This window comes from Gobio gobio (assembly GCF_949357685.1).
Source record: "Gobio gobio genome assembly, chromosome: 4".
In the NCBI taxonomy this organism is placed as follows: domain Eukaryota; kingdom Metazoa; phylum Chordata; class Actinopteri; order Cypriniformes; family Gobionidae; genus Gobio; species Gobio gobio.
The window spans coordinates 33,280,097-33,298,404 of record NC_137100.1 but is presented as its reverse complement, the minus strand read 5'-3'; the positions used below and the strand labels follow the sequence as shown (position 1 = coordinate 33,298,404).

General features: G+C 36.2%; 2 protein-coding genes across 2 annotated transcripts in view; one reads left to right on the top strand and one right to left on the bottom strand.

The window, feature by feature from the left end:
* Nucleotides 1-965: 965 nt before the first annotated feature.
* hspb3 (heat shock protein, alpha-crystallin-related, b3) lies at nt 966-1,798 on the bottom strand. The gene has a single exon (XM_079814714.1). It carries the CDS (start codon nt 1,750-1,752, stop codon nt 1,300-1,302), a length of 453 nt encoding a protein of 150 aa, XP_079670840.1. The 5' UTR covers nt 1,753-1,798; the 3' UTR covers nt 966-1,299.
* A 1,890-nt stretch (nt 1,799-3,688) lies between these two features.
* Nucleotides 3,689-18,308, top strand: part of arl15a (ADP-ribosylation factor-like 15a) — a gene marked incomplete at both ends in the record, with an annotated part of 204,273 nt that continues 189,653 nt past the window's right edge. The window contains one exon of the mRNA XM_079815133.1: nt 3,689-3,742. Within this exon, the coding sequence (XP_079671259.1) occupies nt 3,689-3,742 (54 nt within the window). The remainder of the gene's footprint in view (nt 3,743-18,308) is intronic.

Below are 18,308 nucleotides of genomic sequence, written 5' to 3'. Positions count from 1 at the left end.
CATACTCAACACGCTGATGATAAAGTTTTGCAGGCTTTAATGAAATGCTACTAAAGCAGCCTTTAAACAAGTTTCTAATTGGTAACATTTATTCTATTGAGATATTAAATCAAATACATTACTCCATCAATCAAATCCTCAATTTCGTCAAATCCTCCGTTTCTTGAATGTAATTTAAAATGGCAACAAAGCCCGTTTAATGCTGCCTCCACGTGCTATCAGAATTATCGTAAATACTTGTTTCAAAGTAGGAAATTTCCGATAGCAGTAATCTGTACTTGAGTTAATAATAATAATAATAATAATAATAATAATAATAATAAAAAAATATATAAATACACACACACACACACACACACACACACACACACATAATTTTCTTTCATGAAACCAAATACTTTTTTCCAGTAAAATTGTGGAATTATGCCACTTCCTGTTAAATTTTCCCGCGTCACTCAGACTGAGTAGAACGGCGACCGTTGCAGTCTTCAAGAAGTCGATGTTGAGGTAAATTATTCTTAATCAATCATTAGTAATCCTTCCTTAAATAAGAACGCATCTGTTTATAATAAATTCAGTTGCGACTCGTTTCATGTACGTTAACGTTAATAGGAGTTTTATTTTAATCACAGCGCACTCTTTTAAAGTAAAAGTTGTAACCGTGTTTTTATTGAAACGCTGGAGACAGAACGCAAAATACTGTTTATGTTTAGAACGAACCGAAATCCCTGCTACTATCATTGGTTATCGCTTTTTACGAAAAGCAAAGGTCATTCGATTCAGTCAGAGGCCCGTTTGTGAACGTGTTCAACCGATTCATTGAAAGATCCGATTCAAAACAAAGATTTCTTCACGGACATTGCTATGTAGATGTACAATCTCCTATAAGCAACATTTAAGAAGCTTTCTCCATTTACATTCATTTATACGTTGCTTGATTAAAATACAATATGACACAGACAACACTCTTTAAATTTACTTTAATTAATGGGTTAATTTTACAGTATTATGGTGTGATGCCTTCCGATGAATTATTTATGTGCTTACAGGTTTTGTCCAAAGATTTTCAGGACAGTTAGACCGCGTTATGATAGTGGCATGCTGACAGTCGTGTTTGCAATATGACATAGTGAGATATCATTGTGATAAAGCTTAATCACATTCCTGCTAGGGGGCTATTATTGTACTTGATGAAACTGTACTTGATATACTACATTGTTGAAAACAACAAAAACCTTCCCCTAACACATCCCAAGTTTGACCATGTCATGATAAATTATGTTAAGTCATTGCATTTTTCTAATCACACGCGGGCCACCATCGGTCCTTGGTCTCCACCACTAGTATCCCATCATGACACAGCATGGCTTTGAGGTCCCCCGCCTGGAGTTGGCGGTCAGGCAGCTGATACTGTCTAGTGAAACTCCTCGACACAAACCCATGCTCGTCCATCCTCACCCCATGCCGACCTCTGATTAGCAGCCACCCCTCTAAGATTTGTATGAGGATGTCTTCTGGTTTAAATTGAGTCACGTCCAGCAGGATTTGAAACACTGGCTCTCCTGAATCCTCGTCCTCACTGTCTGTTTGACTCCCCTCAGTGTCCATTTTAACCGGCAGACATTCAGGTCCCGGCAGGGCAAATAGTCGATGATCTTCAGTGCATTCATTGAGATTCTTTGTTTTGAAGTGCTCCTGGTAGCGCGCAGGGCTTGATATCCAGTGGGAAATAGTGATCCCCTCTCCTGCCATGACTGGGTACAGAGTTTCCCTTGGCTTTTTGTGTAGTGAATGTGAAGTAGAGCGACGCTGTTAGAACCAACCAAAGCTATAAAAAGACATTCCTATGCTTCGGTTTCTGGGCAAGGGACGGGGCAGACCATTTTTAGAATAGGCAAAGAGAACTGATATGTTCACATTAGGAAGCTTGTACTCAACAAGCATGACATATTTTGTCGTTACACACACTACGGTTCAAAAGTTTGGGGACATTTTGGTGACAGTAAAGACTTACAGTGTTACAAAAGTTTTGTTTTATACTGTAAGGCTGTTTTGAACTTTCTATGAAATCCTGATCAAAAAATAAGCAGCACAACTGTTTTAAAATGTTATAATCAGATCATAATATAATCAAATCAGATCATAATATAATTATTTCTGAAGGATCACGTGACACTGAAGACTGGAGTAATGATGCTGAAAATTCAACTGCCATCACAGAAATAAAATACATTTTCAAATATATTCAAAAGAATACAAGAATAAATTCTGAACTATTTGGCACATACTAATATTGTGGCTAAATGTATGACAGATTCATTTTGGGTGCATATACCTTCTGTGAAGTATGACAGATGTGTGTTTACAGACAGATGTGAATGATAAATCAATACTGCCACCTTGTGGATATTTATTAGGAGTACATATAGATAATAATAATACAAATATTGCTAGAACTTTCGATTTTAACATTTTTTTAAGATGTATTTATAAGCTGTAAACTGTATTTTTAGCATAATTACTTCAGTCTTCAGTATCACATAATCCTTCAGAAATCTAATTTGATGATTTGTTTTTTTATTATTATTAATGTTGAAAAAGTTGTGCTGCCTAATATTAAAAATAACAGCATTTATTTGAAATAGAAATGTTCTGTAACACTGTACATGTCTTTACCGTCTCTTTTGTTGAATAGAATGTGTCCTTGCTGAAAAAAAGTAATAATACAAAAAATAGAAGAAAAAGAAATAAAAGAAGAGATGAAATGGTACGGTACTAACATGTACTACATGTAAAATAAATAAAATGATAAACCTCACATTTCAGCCTTTAAACAATTTTTAAGAAAAGGGATGAATGGAAATAATAAATGGTTTATAGTATTTATCTGCTCTGTGAATAATTCTATATACATTATTTGAATATAGATTTTTAGAATGCGCATTGCTTTATTTTCAATCAACTGGTTAACATTTACAACAGTGGATAATTGAAATTTGTTTAGACAAAGATGACCACTTGAGATTATAATATAAGTATATTACTTACAGCATGCATTGATAATATTTATCAGCTTCGTACGTGTACATTTCTAACTCTCACTGAGTTATCACTCTCTGAGGAGGACACAATCATCACTATTATCGGCATTATGATCCTTAACACTTTCTCTGCATTAATACATAGCTCATCAGAATATAATGTCATAATTTAGCTGTTTGTCTGCTTTTTTTCACGGTAGGAGATGTGATTTATTTAAATCAAACTTCATTTTTGACAATTTTTTTATTATTGTTCTGTACAATTCAGCGTTTGTAGTAGGTGTGTAAAAGTAACTAATCCAATTAGCAGTTTTATTTTGCAGTACGAGTCACTGAGCTGATAATCTCTTGAGACCGCGCTCTACTAATCCCCTCTAGTTGTTGTCTCTCTCTCTCTCTCTCTCTCTCTCTCTCTCTCTCTCTCTGAGTATTCACCCTCCTCTAGCTCTTGTTTATTTATGAATGGGGAATGAACAGAACTGTTTCCTCTTTTCTCCATCCTTTCATTTGAAGAAGGCACCATTGAATCTCTGTCTTCGTATAGTATCTTTCTGTGTTCCCTCTTCAAAGCCGTCCTCCTCCTGGCCTCATTCGGTTACTCTGGCTTGGCTTGTTTGTTGTCTGGGGTAACGCTGTTGCTGGGGACGATGTCAGAACACATTCAGCTCTCAATAGCCCTGTGTAGGATTGGCTTTTACACGGTAAGCCAAGCGCCTCCATATTTTGCCGTACATTTTATGCAGTCATCCGTTGGTGCATTTTCCATGATTTGAGTTATTTGGATGTTTGTCCAAACTTATTTTGGTGGAATTATGTTCTCTTATAATCTTACAGGCTGCCTGAAGCTACAGGTGGCATTCTCAACAATATACACAATCCGAACACTGCAATAGTCCTCCCATGTAGATCTGCATGTATGATTACTATGCAATCATAATCGGTGTCTGACAGCTTTCATGGGCTGGGAGCAGTTCAAAATAAAACTGTGGTGAATATAGCGCCTGTTCATCCCCAGTGAGTAGTGTGGCAGGTGTTTTTGATAGTTAACCCTCGAGTTAACTTCTGGGCTTTTATGCAAGAAGTCAAGGGGAACCTAGTACAGTAGGGAAAAAACAAATGTGTAGTTCTATTCTAACGTGGTCTTTTTCTTATCTAGTCTTCCAGTTTAACAGTTACTAGTGAAATATGCTGTTTTGTTTCAATATTAGAAATTGAAAAATAACTTTTGTTGGATTTAGTCCCTCGAGGAAATATCATTAGGTAGGAGAGGAATATTGTTGCCATAGTTCCACAAACCTTTCCTCCATTGCATAATTCCACCTAGCAGCACCAATATAATTGCCTACCTTCACCATGTTTGAAAGATGTGTATGGTAGAGTCTCTCTTTTCCTATTGGTCAACTTCACAGATGTGACGTAACCATCGTGTAGGGCCGATTAAAAAAGTTTTTTTTTAAACATGCTATTTTTCTGCCGTGACGTTGTGAAGCGTCACAGACGTCACAGAAGCGTCACAGTGTCATGATGGGCGTTGTTTGTCGTCCATCATGACACGCTACACAAGATGAAACGTGTGATTTTTGCATCCCAACAACCATTGTCGTTTACGAATCATTACGACACCCTACATCAAGCAGATCGTGCCAAAAATGGGCTGATATCATGTAGTCTGAACCCGGCATAAGTTTGTGTTCAATAAAATGTTTTCATATGTCCACAAGGGCTGCATTTATTGGATCAAAAATATAGTAAAACACCAATATTGTAAAATATTAGTACTATTCAAAATATATGTATTTAAATGTATTCCTGTAATGGCAAAGCTGAATTTTTAGCATCATTACTCCAGTTTTCAGTCACATGATCTTTCGGAAATCATTCTAATATGATCTGATTTGGAGCTCAAGAAACATTCTTGTACCAATCTTGATAACATTTGTTCTGCCTAATATTTTTGTGGAAACCGTCATCCATTTTTTATGATTCTTTGATAAATAAAAAGTTCAAAAGAACAAGATTTATTTGAAATAGAAATCCTATGTAACATTATGAATGGCTTTACTGTCATTTTTTATCAATTCAGTGCGTCCTTGCTGAATAAACGTTGACTCTTCTTAAAAGTAGTGTATATTGTAGTTAGTCAATATCCTATCAGTTAGTTGGCTTTAATATGTGTTTAGACGTGTTATATATTGTACATCTTTCATTTTCAGTGGTGTCGGCACAATAAGAAGTTGAAAGCAACAGGTGTGTGGCCCAGTGTGGATGTGGTGCACAGGGTGAAGGTCTTATTGTTTTCTCATTAGTTTTTCTGTATTACCTTCATTAAGGTGGAAATGGAGGGGAAAATCACATGCCTTCTATTTTAGTTTTGGTCTAAAATTGTGGCACGTGGCTAACGCTTGTCAGGCCTCTCGCTCTAAACACCCCACCCTCCCTCATTCTCGTTTTCCTTGTGTATACTATACGTGCGTTTGCATGCGACTGCATGTGTGTTTACTCAGCTCTAATGTCCGTCTGACATGTACTTATTTACACAAAACTGTTAATGATAGATCTCAACTGCTTATTTTTGGTAAACCTTTGTTCATTGTTATTAGGAGCACAGTTTCCCTGTACAGAATACCAATGAGATGCGTGTTAACTGCCTGTTTGTTCTAATTCAGGTGGTCTTTGTGCTAATAGTTTGACTGACAGTAACAATGTTTGCATTCATTAAGTTCACTGAGGAATGTTTTTTAAAAAATGGTAGTGATTATTAGGCAGTATATTTAAGGATGGGTAATGGCAGTATGTTCAGTCATATCAGGAATGTAAAGAAATGTGCTCCATTAGTACCCAACAACACAAAGTTATTACAGTTGAAATTTTCATGATTCAACATCAACTTAACCCTTAAACAGGCAAGAGTAGAAAAAGATCAGCAAAAATAATTTTGTCACTTTTTACATCCAATGGAATTTTTTAAATATTTGATATATTTTAGATTTTATGAGTTGTATCTCCCAGGATACGTTGCCCTATTAGGGTATAAAAAAGCCAAAGTCATCAATATTTTTATGATTTATTTGATGCAAAAAATATGTAGTATACAAAATATACTGCACGTATGACATGTCTAAGTGTCCTAAAATTGTACACGTTTCTTGTATTTTTACAGTGCTGAACTGTCTCGTCTTCAACCTCAGGGGTGGGCAACTCTAGCCATTGAGGTCCACTCTCCTGCAGGATTTAGCTCCTCCATCCCTAATCAATAGTGGTTCAATGGATCACAAAACTTGCAGTTGGATCATATTACATTTTTTGAATCAGGAATTGGATAATTTTTTGGCTCAGCGAGAAAAAAATATTGGGGGGTGTCTGGGGTGACTTTGCTTTCCATTTATTACTTAAAGCACACTTTAAGTACTCCGATACCACAGCAAAAATGACTACCCTAACTAATAAAGTTCAAACATTAAAGGTCAGTGAACAGAACACAAATTACAAGCATAGAGAAATAAAATATAACAAAGTTACAAATAAAGTAAGGTCTAGCTATTTATTTCAGGTACAGAAATGTAATAATCAAATGTAAAATAACACCATGTTCACTGTATATAGATTAATCTTTGTTAAGGACAACTTCGGTGAAAAATGAACCTAGGGGTAATTAACACATGGTTACCGAGTAGATCGTTCTCTGGGATGCCTTTTCATGAAAATCGAATGTAAAGAGTTTTATCTCTAAAAACAGATTAGCTTATAACGCTAGTATATAGGGCATAGAATAAGTAAAATTAAATGGCTAGTTAATACCACTAACAAGGCTCAAAATAGCCTCACACTAACGCGGTAGCATAATGAGGGTCCCTACATGCAAACCAAAGCATTGAGAACTTTGTAAGTGTACAAACAGTTTAATAAGAAGATACTATATAAAGACAGTACATTACGCGTATACAGACAGGAGCCATCTTAGAAAACAGTCTCGACAAGTCGAGTCACGAATGCTGTGCTAAGTGATGAACTATGACTTGGAATCTCATATGGTCCGTTGTTTCCGGAAGAAAGCACTGATCGCAACAGAAAAAAAAATAAAAAATGAACGCAACAGAGACTAGTGCTTCCAAAGGATACACACTAAAGAGATGGCGGATTATTCAACCAAGGCTCGACTTGTCGAGACTGTTTTCCAAGATGGCTCCTGTCTGTATACGCGTAATGTACTGTCTTTATAAAGTATCTTCTTATTAAACTGTTTGTACACTTACAAAGTTCTCAATGCTTCGGTTTGCATGTAGGGACCCTCATTATGCTACCGTGTTAGTGTGAGGCTATTTTGAGTCTTGTTAGTGGTAGCAATTTCATTTGACTTATTCTATGCCCCATATACTAGCATTATAAGCTTATCTGTTTTTAGAGATAAAACTCTTTACATTCGATTTTCATGAAAACGCATCCCAGAGAACGATCTACTCGGTAACCATGTGTTAATTACCCCTAGGTTCCTTTTTCACCAGAGCTGTCCTTTAAAGCTGTGTTTTGTAGTTTGATTAACATCAATGACATATACACAACAGCAGGTATTTATAGGCTGCTGTCACTTTAATACCTAATGCACAGATCCAATTTAATGTTACACATCCAATTTCTTACTCAACTGTTTAAGTTCACTTGAGACATAACGGACTGTTTATGAGAATACTTGCAGAGACGGGTATTTTAACATAATTTTGTGTGTATGTGTCACCCCGGAATGCGCATTAATGCAATAACCTGTACAGGGGTGACACCACTCATTGGCAATACAGTGGGTAATTATTTTTTCTTACCCTAATCTGGCAGTGTATCTCAGGGGATACAGGTTTTTTTTTTCGGTAACACTTTATAAGGTCTCATTCGTTAACATTAGTTAATGAGCAATACATTTCTTAATCTTTGTTAATGTTAGTTAATAACAATACAGCTGTTCATTGTTTGTTCATGTTAGTTCACAGTGCATTAACTAATGTTAATAAGTACAACTTTTGATGTTGGCTTCAGGTCAAACTAACAAAACGAGCACTAAAAATTTGTATGTGACCCACATACTCAAACAGACTCAACTATGATAATGATAAAGGAATTGGATGAAAAATTAGTTCTCATGCCTCCTACAAGGGAATAAAGATTATCCTGTGCCGGCAAGTTGCCTGTTTAGAGAGAGTTCACCCAGAAATGAAAATAGTCATCTTTTACTCACCCTCATGTTATTCCAAACCCGCATGACTTTTCTTCTGTGAAACAAAAAGAAGATATTTTAAATAATGTTATTAATCAAAACGTTTTGGTTACCATTAACCTCAATTTGTATGGGGGAAAAAAACAACCAGGTGCACACTGTGCGATTTATAATAGTCCTTCACAATTGTTCCTTGTCAGACTGAACAAACATGATACCCGCTGTAAGCCATGTCACACTGTAAGATCTAAGTTGTCATTAATGTCAGACTGTACGATAGTCAATGCGCGTTAAAAACGGACGCACGCAAGAAAACTCGCCTGGAGTTTTATAACATCAATCAATGACACGTTTGGGTGACAGTGAGCAGCTGCATTACACGCGGGATTGAAATTGTGGCTACAAAGAAATCTCTAGCACTCATTTTGGTCATGGTTTGTCTTGAAAAATGATTACAATTTGAAGGTTGTCCTAGGAGAAGTCACACTGCAGGATTATGTGCCACATCTTCTGACACTGCCAGAATTTCGTCTGAGGTAAAATTGGATTTTAAACGATGATGGTGAACAATCCATTTAATTATTTTACAATTCAAGTGTTCAATATGTTGAAAAGATTGCCAATGCCAAACATCTTCTCAACATACTGGTGTGTATTTTGACCTTTACAACACGTTTTTATTGTTATAGATGTTTTGCATGTGTGAAGCTCCAATCCTTTAGGAAAGTGATTAGGATCTTTGAGAAATGTAGGCCAGCTAGCCACTGCAGGGAAATATAACTCATGTTCCAGGTGCTCTTTATTCACTGCCGATCCCTCTCGATGTCTATTAAACCTCTTCTAAAATGACCTTTTCTCTTGTCTGTTCAGACATGTCCTTTTAACCATTAAACAATATGCTTGTAAATATTTTTCTGATGCTGAGTAAAACAGGCTTATATTGTAGATTGCTTCCTGTCATTTTTGTTGGAATTCACAGCATCACTGAACCTTGAATCTGGACTTAATCACAGTATAAACTAATATAGCCATAATACCTAATGCCAGCAGCCCCACTGTTGCTCAACTGTGATTTGATTCAAAATGTGTATTATAAAAGAACTCCAAAAACCACTTGATGGTGCCATTTCATTAAATATGACCTAATATATCATGCACTGCAATCGTTTCTGCTCATTTCAATACAGATGATTTGCAATCCCAGTTATCCTGTAACTTTTATTTTGTTTTTGTTTGAGGCAAAAGACTTGTTAAATGTAATTATTCATATTTTTTGTCAAACATTTTAGTCCATTGATACATTTGCAAATGCATATATCTGCTAAAAGTAAATGTTGTCAGCTTTTATAAGTGCACTACTACATTTCTAACACACAATGTCTAAAAGCCACAACATACTCTGTTTTATTTATAAGGGGCTTTAAGCAGGTTTATCACCTTTTGTTTGTTGAAAACATAACATTCCAGTCATTTATTGACCACTAGGGGTCATTGTATCTGCTTTATCATATGGACTTTTATTGTGAAGTTTTCCATTTGCTGTTGCCTCGTCTTTCTTTTTCCTGTTACTTTCTTACCATTGGTTTTTCAAATTTCTGTCTTTGTATATTCTTGTGTCCTTTCGTCACATCTTTTTTTCCCTTGACTGCAAGGATGAAAGGATAAGATGTGATGGAGGATGAATCTAAGCAAAACATATAAGATGGAACATTCACTGAATCAACGAAGTGATGAGGCACCTGCTGTTTATGTTTTTGGAAGTTTTATGAAGACATTCTTTAAAGTCCCCCTGCAGTCATTAATTTTATCTCTTAAAACTTATCTTTGATAATCAAAAAGTTTTTCATATGAAAGTAATTTCTTCATGCCTTAAAATAACTCTACACCCTTGCTTCATTTAGTATACATGGGACCATCAATATGCAAATTAGCCCCACACCAATGTTCCTTCTAATTGTTTTTCTTGCTGAGCAAAAATGTTCCTATAGAGCGGAAATTTTTGCTACCTGAGGCCAAAATTTTTTTTTATACCAGACCTATACAGCATGTTCACACACAAATCATGCAGTTGTAACTTTTAACTTTTAACTTTGTGCCATTTCTATTTGGTTTGACCCTTGATGTAACTGATATTAAATCATATTTTTGAAAACAAGTAGTTCATTCAGAAGTCACTAAATGAGACACATTTACCAAGAAATTTTATAAAAAAAACATTAAAAAAATCTCACGTAGAGCAGTTACATTTTTCATATAATATACCTGTAATATAATGAAAACGAATTATGTATTTTAAACGTATATTATACCATGGTCTGTTTGAATGCTCAATTCTGATTGACTGGAAGGTGTGCAATAAAACTGTTTAATGCACAGGTAGTTCCAAGTTAGTTTAATCACGTTCTCTATGCGCTTTTTTCATTGAAGCGCACACACACACACACACATACGTCACTCGCACACAAAGAGCGGAGATCGCGCTGCTCACACACAGAAACATCCAGGAACATTCAGAAATGTATCAACTCTGCTCCACGACTTTTAATAAAATATTAAATCAAAAGTTTTGTTACTAAATTTTAATTTCTTGGCAACGAGGAGACAACATCGCTATTTTTATGTAATTAAACCCACAGAATATCTCTCTCTCTTTCTCTCTCTCTCTTTCTCTCGACTATTCAAATAAATTCTATAATTAATTTATTCAAATTAATGTCATCTTTATCTCTGTGTCTGATTTAAAGCGGGCAGAATGATTGATCTAACAAGTTGTAACTGACTAATATGGTCAAATATTGCGCTGCAAACATCAATATCAGTTGTCAATGTTAGCAAATGACCATGGCATAAGCGGGATAATCCATGGCTAGCTTTACATTAAACGATGATGTGCCCATCATCAATTTGTCCAAAACCTTGTTTTCCGCATGAGGACATGTTAGAAAAGAAGTGAGGTGGAACAAGTACTCAAAGAGTGAAGTCATCTGTAGAATCATGGCGATGCTCTTCTGTACGCCATTAGCGGAATGTCAATGTATGTATTGAGACAATCGATTGTTTTTGGAGACTAAATACTGTCTTTTGCCTGAATGATTGGCCATCATTGTGATAATAGTTTATGTATAACCTTCAAATGATTGCTTTTGGAGGCCGATTGCTGTCTAAATCGACCATCAATAATAGCGATTGTTTATTATAGCTTAGCGATGTAGCATCTGTTTATGTATGGACAAGACAGATTGTTCTGTGAACGACTGGCAATCAACGTATTTTCCGTGTATAGAGACAAAAACTGTTTAAAGGTTGTAAAAAGTTTTTTTTTTTTTTGTATATAGCTTGGTTTTGTGTGAATTTAGTAATGAAAGCACCAAAACTTTAAATCTGTGCACTTGAGTTTTTTTCTTTTGAAATAAAACAACTTTTAACATCATGAAATTGTAATTATTTAAAAAAAAATAAAAGAATGGTTTAGTGAATGTGGCACATGTAAAAGTAACTGTAGCAGCTTTCTCTAGCCCTCATCATTTGTTACCAAGCACTTTTGCACTTTGGAGCTATTTTTTTTTTTAAATAATAAAAAGATGTAATTCGAAAAACATTTCCATTCCAATATACTTCAGCATGTCTAACTTTTGTTTAAAAAAAAAAATTGTCTTTTCAATACTCCAAAGGGTTTAGGAAAGACAACCATTGGAGTTCAAGCATACCATTTTCCTGTTTTGGGCTCAAAGGGGATCAAGAGGTTAATTGAACGCATCAAATGCCAAAAGCACGATCAGTTCTTGCTTTGTCCTTTTGTAGTGAAAAATGTCAGTAGTGATGCTGGAAACATAAACTCTGCAGGACAGTGGCCCTCCAGGACCAACTTTGGACATCCCTGGTCTATAACCTCAAAATTCAGTGAGATATTTATAACACATTTGACACACATATGTATGGACACACTCTGAGGACACCTAAAAATGTGGTGGAGATTGGGCAAGATGTGGTGCCCAATTTTAATGAAAAAATGATTCCTTAGTAAATTGTCTGTAAATGGTCTTTTTTCATCTATGATCTAAGTTTATTTATTTATTTGGATCCCCATTAGCCAATACCTAGGCAGAGGCTACTCTTCCTGAGGTCCCAACAAGTAAAAAATACATTAATCCACAACAATATAAAGTCAATGAAACATACAAACCCAAAATTCATTCCAAATATCAAAATCAACAATTTACTATTGTGCCATTAAATGTTCCTTTAAAGATTTTTAACAACTTATTTAATTTTTAATTTTACATTAAATACATAATATGCAATAGTAAATCATTCCATATTTCCATTCCTCTATATGTTACAGTAAGTTGTTTTACAGTAGTTTTCGAAACAAGAAGTAAAAAACATCCCTTTGATGCATGCCTGGTGTTGAAATTATGACTAGTACTACTATATAAACGTTGACATTACAGGACATTAGGAGCTCTAGACAAATTGTTTCTTATAAAACAAAGCAGAGAGACAATCTTCAATTATCCTTAATTAATAATCTGAAGTAGTTATTTTGATAGCATATCTTGCTTTAGTGAGTGACATTTCAGATATTACTCTGATTGATGGATCACCAAAATGCTTTTGGTTTTTGTCAAGTTTACAACCAACTTATTATTCTGTCAGGATCACAATCGTCAAAGCGATAGACAATTAGCATATAGTTTAGACTGGCGTTATGGTTCTGTTCTGGGCAAGAACTCCCTGCGCCTCCATGCAGCCTAGCATGGATAAGAGCAGGGAAAGCAGTGATAAACCCCCCTTAGGGTAAACAGAACAGAAGCAACGATGTATTGCAGATAGCATTAATGTCAATATTAAAATGTACACCCTAATTCGGGAATTTAATCTGATTCAGGGGTATCAAAATGCCAAATCCTGACTGACGAGTGGAGGAGCTGGGGATGGAGGAGGGTAATTAGCTCTGGAGACTGCGATAGCAGCTGATGATACTGAAGGAGCTTATATGCACGCTGTAATAGGCATCGTATTCCTATAGGTAGACGTAATCAGCTGACAGTCAGCTGATGCAGCGAGCCTAACTAATGTGCCCTGCCAGAACTAACGCTATACGCTGGATTTCTGTACCTACTTTGACCAATTGTAATTCCTCATCCAAAGTAGAAGACAAATGCTTAATTGGTGTTGCAGTTAAATATAATGTTGTTTCATCTGCATACATGTCTGTTCATGCACACTTTAAAACAAGAGGAAGTTTATTGGTAAAATAGAAAATAGTAATGGTCTTGAACAACTTCCGTGAGGCACACCACATTGCAAATCTTTCACATCTGAAAAACTTCCAATATAAAATACACAATGAGTAACACAGTGAGCCAATTACTGATCCTCTACTATCACCTGCTGGTTAAAATAGTATTTTTGTCATACTACTCACTAATATTGTTCTATAATTCACATTTAGACTTTATAAAGTCACTATTATAACATTGACAAATCACATTTTGCCAGTTGATCACTTCATTTCACCTGAGCTCTGTTTTGGTTAATTTAGTGCTTAAAAGTATTAAATGCAAAATGCCTTAAAAGCTGAAAGGCCTTAATTGCTTGAACCCCGATAAATGCTGCTCGCAGCTTTAATTATTATTATTATTACTATTATTATTTTTACTATTACTACTATGAGAAGTAGCCTACATTTTAGTATACAATGGTAATATAGGGGAGAGCGGGGCACAACCTAACACTTTTTGACTTTCTCAGTTTGAGTAAATTTACTTGGGGTTCAGAGTATTTATTTTTTCCCTCATTAATTTCACACGTCTAGTACAATTATGTGGTTTTGTTTCATTAATACAGTGTATACTTTTTTCTTGATTTACCCCAAGAGAATGGAAGTGAAATGTGAATGGAAGGGGGATATATTTCAGGGCTCAATGCTAAGGATTTTTTTCAGGGGTTCAAATTTTTACTTGCCCTGTCAGAATTTTCACTGACCCCACCACAAAAAAAAACAACAAATAAAATAAAATAGGCCTAGTATTGTTTTTGAGCCATATAAGCATAATAAATAAGGTTATGACTCTAAAAACTAATATCCTAACTTTTTTTATATTGTTAAAGACCGTCAGTAATAAAATAAGAACAAATAATCAAATTATGAGCAAAAGCACAAATAAATACAGCAGAACAAACATATACAAATGAAATAAACAGTTATTTTCATGTAGGTCTAAACTAGATTGTCAGGTACAAAAATAGTAATCAAATGTAAAATATCACTGCATAGTCTGCATAAAATTATATGTCACTGCATAAAAATACAGATTAATCCTTATTAAAAGTTATTCAGTCAAGAGCAGTGAGTGATTTTTTTTTTTGTCTTTTGTTATCTCAATATTTATATAGCCAATGACGATATTTTCCGGCTTTCCGTGTGTTCACTGTTATACGGTAGGGGGCGCTGTAGCACATTTCCTGCACGAGAACAGAATCTCCTGATCAAAACACTGCCGAAGAAGCAACGTGCGATATCATAAGCAGATGCATATGTAAAATAACGCGATCATCACCATTAAACAGCATATACATCACAACTGCCTAATGTTATTGAATGAACTGTCAACCCAGGACGAGTTATAGGACTGAAGCTTTGGGGTGTTGATGGACTCGATCTACAACATCTGTGTTTTGTTCATCGTTCAGACGTAACGTTAGTCTTTTACAAAAACGTGATTTTTTCAGCTTTATGCTCAAAATGTTGCTTTTTCATGAAACTTGCAACATTCAAGTGTTGATTAAAAAAATAATATATGAAGCTGGAATAAAACAGTGGGTCTGTTCTTTCTTTTTATATATTGCCTGTTTAGATATTCTGTGGACCATTAAAACTTACAAACTTGACCATAAATGCTGGCGGTGACTGGCAAATTTCATGTTTACGTTGATTTAAAAGACCTAACCGACTATGTTTACGATGATACTCAACAAGACAGGCATTTTGATATAATTTTGTGTGAATATTCGCGCGCTGTGAGACGCGTGGCCGTGCGTGTGTGTGTGTTGTGTTGCTGCCCTTCGCGAGTGTCAAACTGAGAGATACTTTCTCGTCTATGAGCGCAAAAACTATTATCGCCGATTCATAAAGTTATTTTAGAACCACTGTAGTGAGATGGACTTTGTAACGACGTCTTTAGTACCTTTTAAGGGTCTTGAGAGTGAACCGTGCCATTGTGCCAATGGAGGCCTTTCAGAGCCATCAGATTTCAACTAAAATATCTTAATTTCTGTTCCGAAGATGAACGGAGGTCTTACGGGTGTCGAACGACATGAGGGTAAGTAATTAATGACAGAATTTTCATTTTTGGGTGAACTAACCCTTTAACGAAACCTAAAAGACCTCGTAAGGTTCAGAATCAGAATCAGAAAACGTTGTGACAACGAAAAAAAAAAAAAAACTTACTGTGTAGGACTCGTCACTTGCCATTGGAAGCTCCTTCCTGCTGGATCCTGCAGCCTATCTGGCAACCTCGAGTCAGGGGGAGGGGGAGAGGGGATTCACCGCTCTACAGTAATTTGAAAGTGATTGCAGTACTAGTTTTGGCCACAATCTTGCATACATTTCCTTTAAAATCCAGGCCTGGTCCTCTCTCGTCCTTCACTGGAGTCGCTCATCCTTATATGCCTCCGTGCTCCCTCATGAGAGGACTCGAGACAGGTATGCCTCGCAGGTGACGCTCATTCTCAATCACGCACACCGATCTCGCTCGCTCCTCCCATGTCTCTCGCTCGTCCACCTCGCCACAGTGGATTTTTACCGTTATAGGCTGGTTGCACACACACAGTGGACACACATCAGTGTTCAAACACCATGTAAAAGTGAATTTTGCATAATAGGTCCCCTTTAAGGAGAAAATACTTTGCAATGGTGTTGACTGATGAATTTGCACACGGGTTGTAAACAACATTTAATACTTTATTACCAAAAGAAAGATGGCCTGTTGAAGTTGGAGATATTTCGGTGTCTGCATAGGATGCACCTGTGGATCCAAGCTCTTCTGGAAGCTTGCTCTCTCTTATTGTTCCTCCTGTCCTTGCAGTGCATTTTGATTGCTGAAGTGCCCATTTTCAGGTCACAGGCTGTATAACAGAGGCGCAAGATGACGAGGAAGCAGCGCTTCCCAATCTTGGTCCTGAAGCACAACTAAAACGGCACATTTTGTATGTGTCCTCAATTTGACTTCATGAGCCATGTTGGGGGAGCTCCAGGACCATAGTTGAGAAAGAGTTAGAACAATGAGAAGCGCCCTCCCTATGTGTCTGGGAATATTCTTTCCAGTAACTTCCGTTGAAGCAGTCCAAATCAGCAAGACTGAATGCCAAACAATTAGAAATGTGTTGACTGGTAGATGAGTCAGGATTGGAAAATTCTAGTTCTGACCCATTTAGACCTCTCCAGTAAGCGCGTTGTATTATTTTGTTCATCTATGAAGTTTTCCTTGTATAAATGCAGGCGCTGCACTGCAGATGTGCTACATTGTGAGTGGGAAAAAATATTTTAAAGGCTCGAAACTGATGATTGCAACATGTTTGTTTTGTCTTCAATATGTATTCCAGTTGTCCAGTTGTTTCTTCAATCCAGTGGATTTTGTATGACTTATGGTTTGTATTTTCCATTTCACTTAGAAAAATTCAATTTTTATTGAAGATTTATGTTCTTTGTTGAAAAGATTTTTGTCTGATATTATTGAGCAGCTAGTCTGACTTGCATTACTTCCCGATCCCATTCCACAGGTTCACCCCCTCCCCCCATCACTTCATGTCCTCTCTCGAAAAGACCAAACTGAAAATATATACGATGTCACTCTCAACAACAGCATCAGTGCTATTTTAGTATTATTTATATACTAGTATTTATTAAAGCTGCAGTGTCTAACTTTTTTTTTTGTGTTCCAAAGTTATGTAATAAGTGAGTACATCATGAATCCATTTTCCAATCGTGTTTTTGTCTTATCCTGAATCACTACGGTACACCTATAATAAGTGTTTATATTCAGACTATTTTAGACTGGTTCATGCCATACCACTGCGGAGTAGTCCAGTACCTGTGTGACTTGCCATAGACATAAACAGAGAGAAACGCCTATATAAGAATAATTAAAGCGCCTATATATTAAACCGCAGGGCATATATTTATTTAATTGAATCGCAGCCATTGTGATTTCACATTAGCACTATGCAATAGTGTGGTTATTAAATGGTTTAATACATTGTACCATCTTAGAAAATGGTCTAATAATGCGGTTCACGGATTCTCGTCTGTGGAATGTGCCACTTCCGGTATTTTATTTTACTTGACATGGGCAAATTGCAATTGAGGATTTTTTTTAAATTGAGGACTTGAATTTAATCGAGGAATCGTGACAGCCCTATTGATTAAGTAATGCATGTTACTTGTAATGCGTTACCCCAACAATGCTCATTTTAGATGAGATTAAAAAGGCCTGATCGTTAGTTTTTCCACAGTCTGAAAAAATCAATTGATCAATATAGATTTCAGTCTGAGAGCAATAAAAACAGGAAAATAATAAATCCTGACTGAGGTTGTCATAATTCATTCATGAAAGGGTTAATGAATTTTTGCGCTTGTTTTGTATTTTTTTTTTTATATTTCTATTTTGCTTTAATTTATATTTATTTCAGTTTTCATTTCAGTAATTTCAGAACGTCCCGGTTACGTATGTAACCTTGGTTCCCTGAGAACAGGGAACGAGACGCTGCATCAGAAAAACGCTACGGGGAACGCCTCCAGCGTGACAGGTGTCTGAACTACTATCGAATCACGGCAATCCTATTGACTGGCGACAGCCTATGATGTCAGGTGCGACCAGGAAGTATATAAGGCTGCCTTGCAAACATGACACCGCTTTTCGTCTGAAGGGACTATTTGGCAGGCAGGCCCCGAGGCATCTCAATGGGACGCAACGTCTCGTTCCCTGTTCTCAGGGAACCAAGGTTACATACGTAACCGGGACGTTCCCTTTTGAAAGGGAACTTGCGCTGCGTCAGAAAGA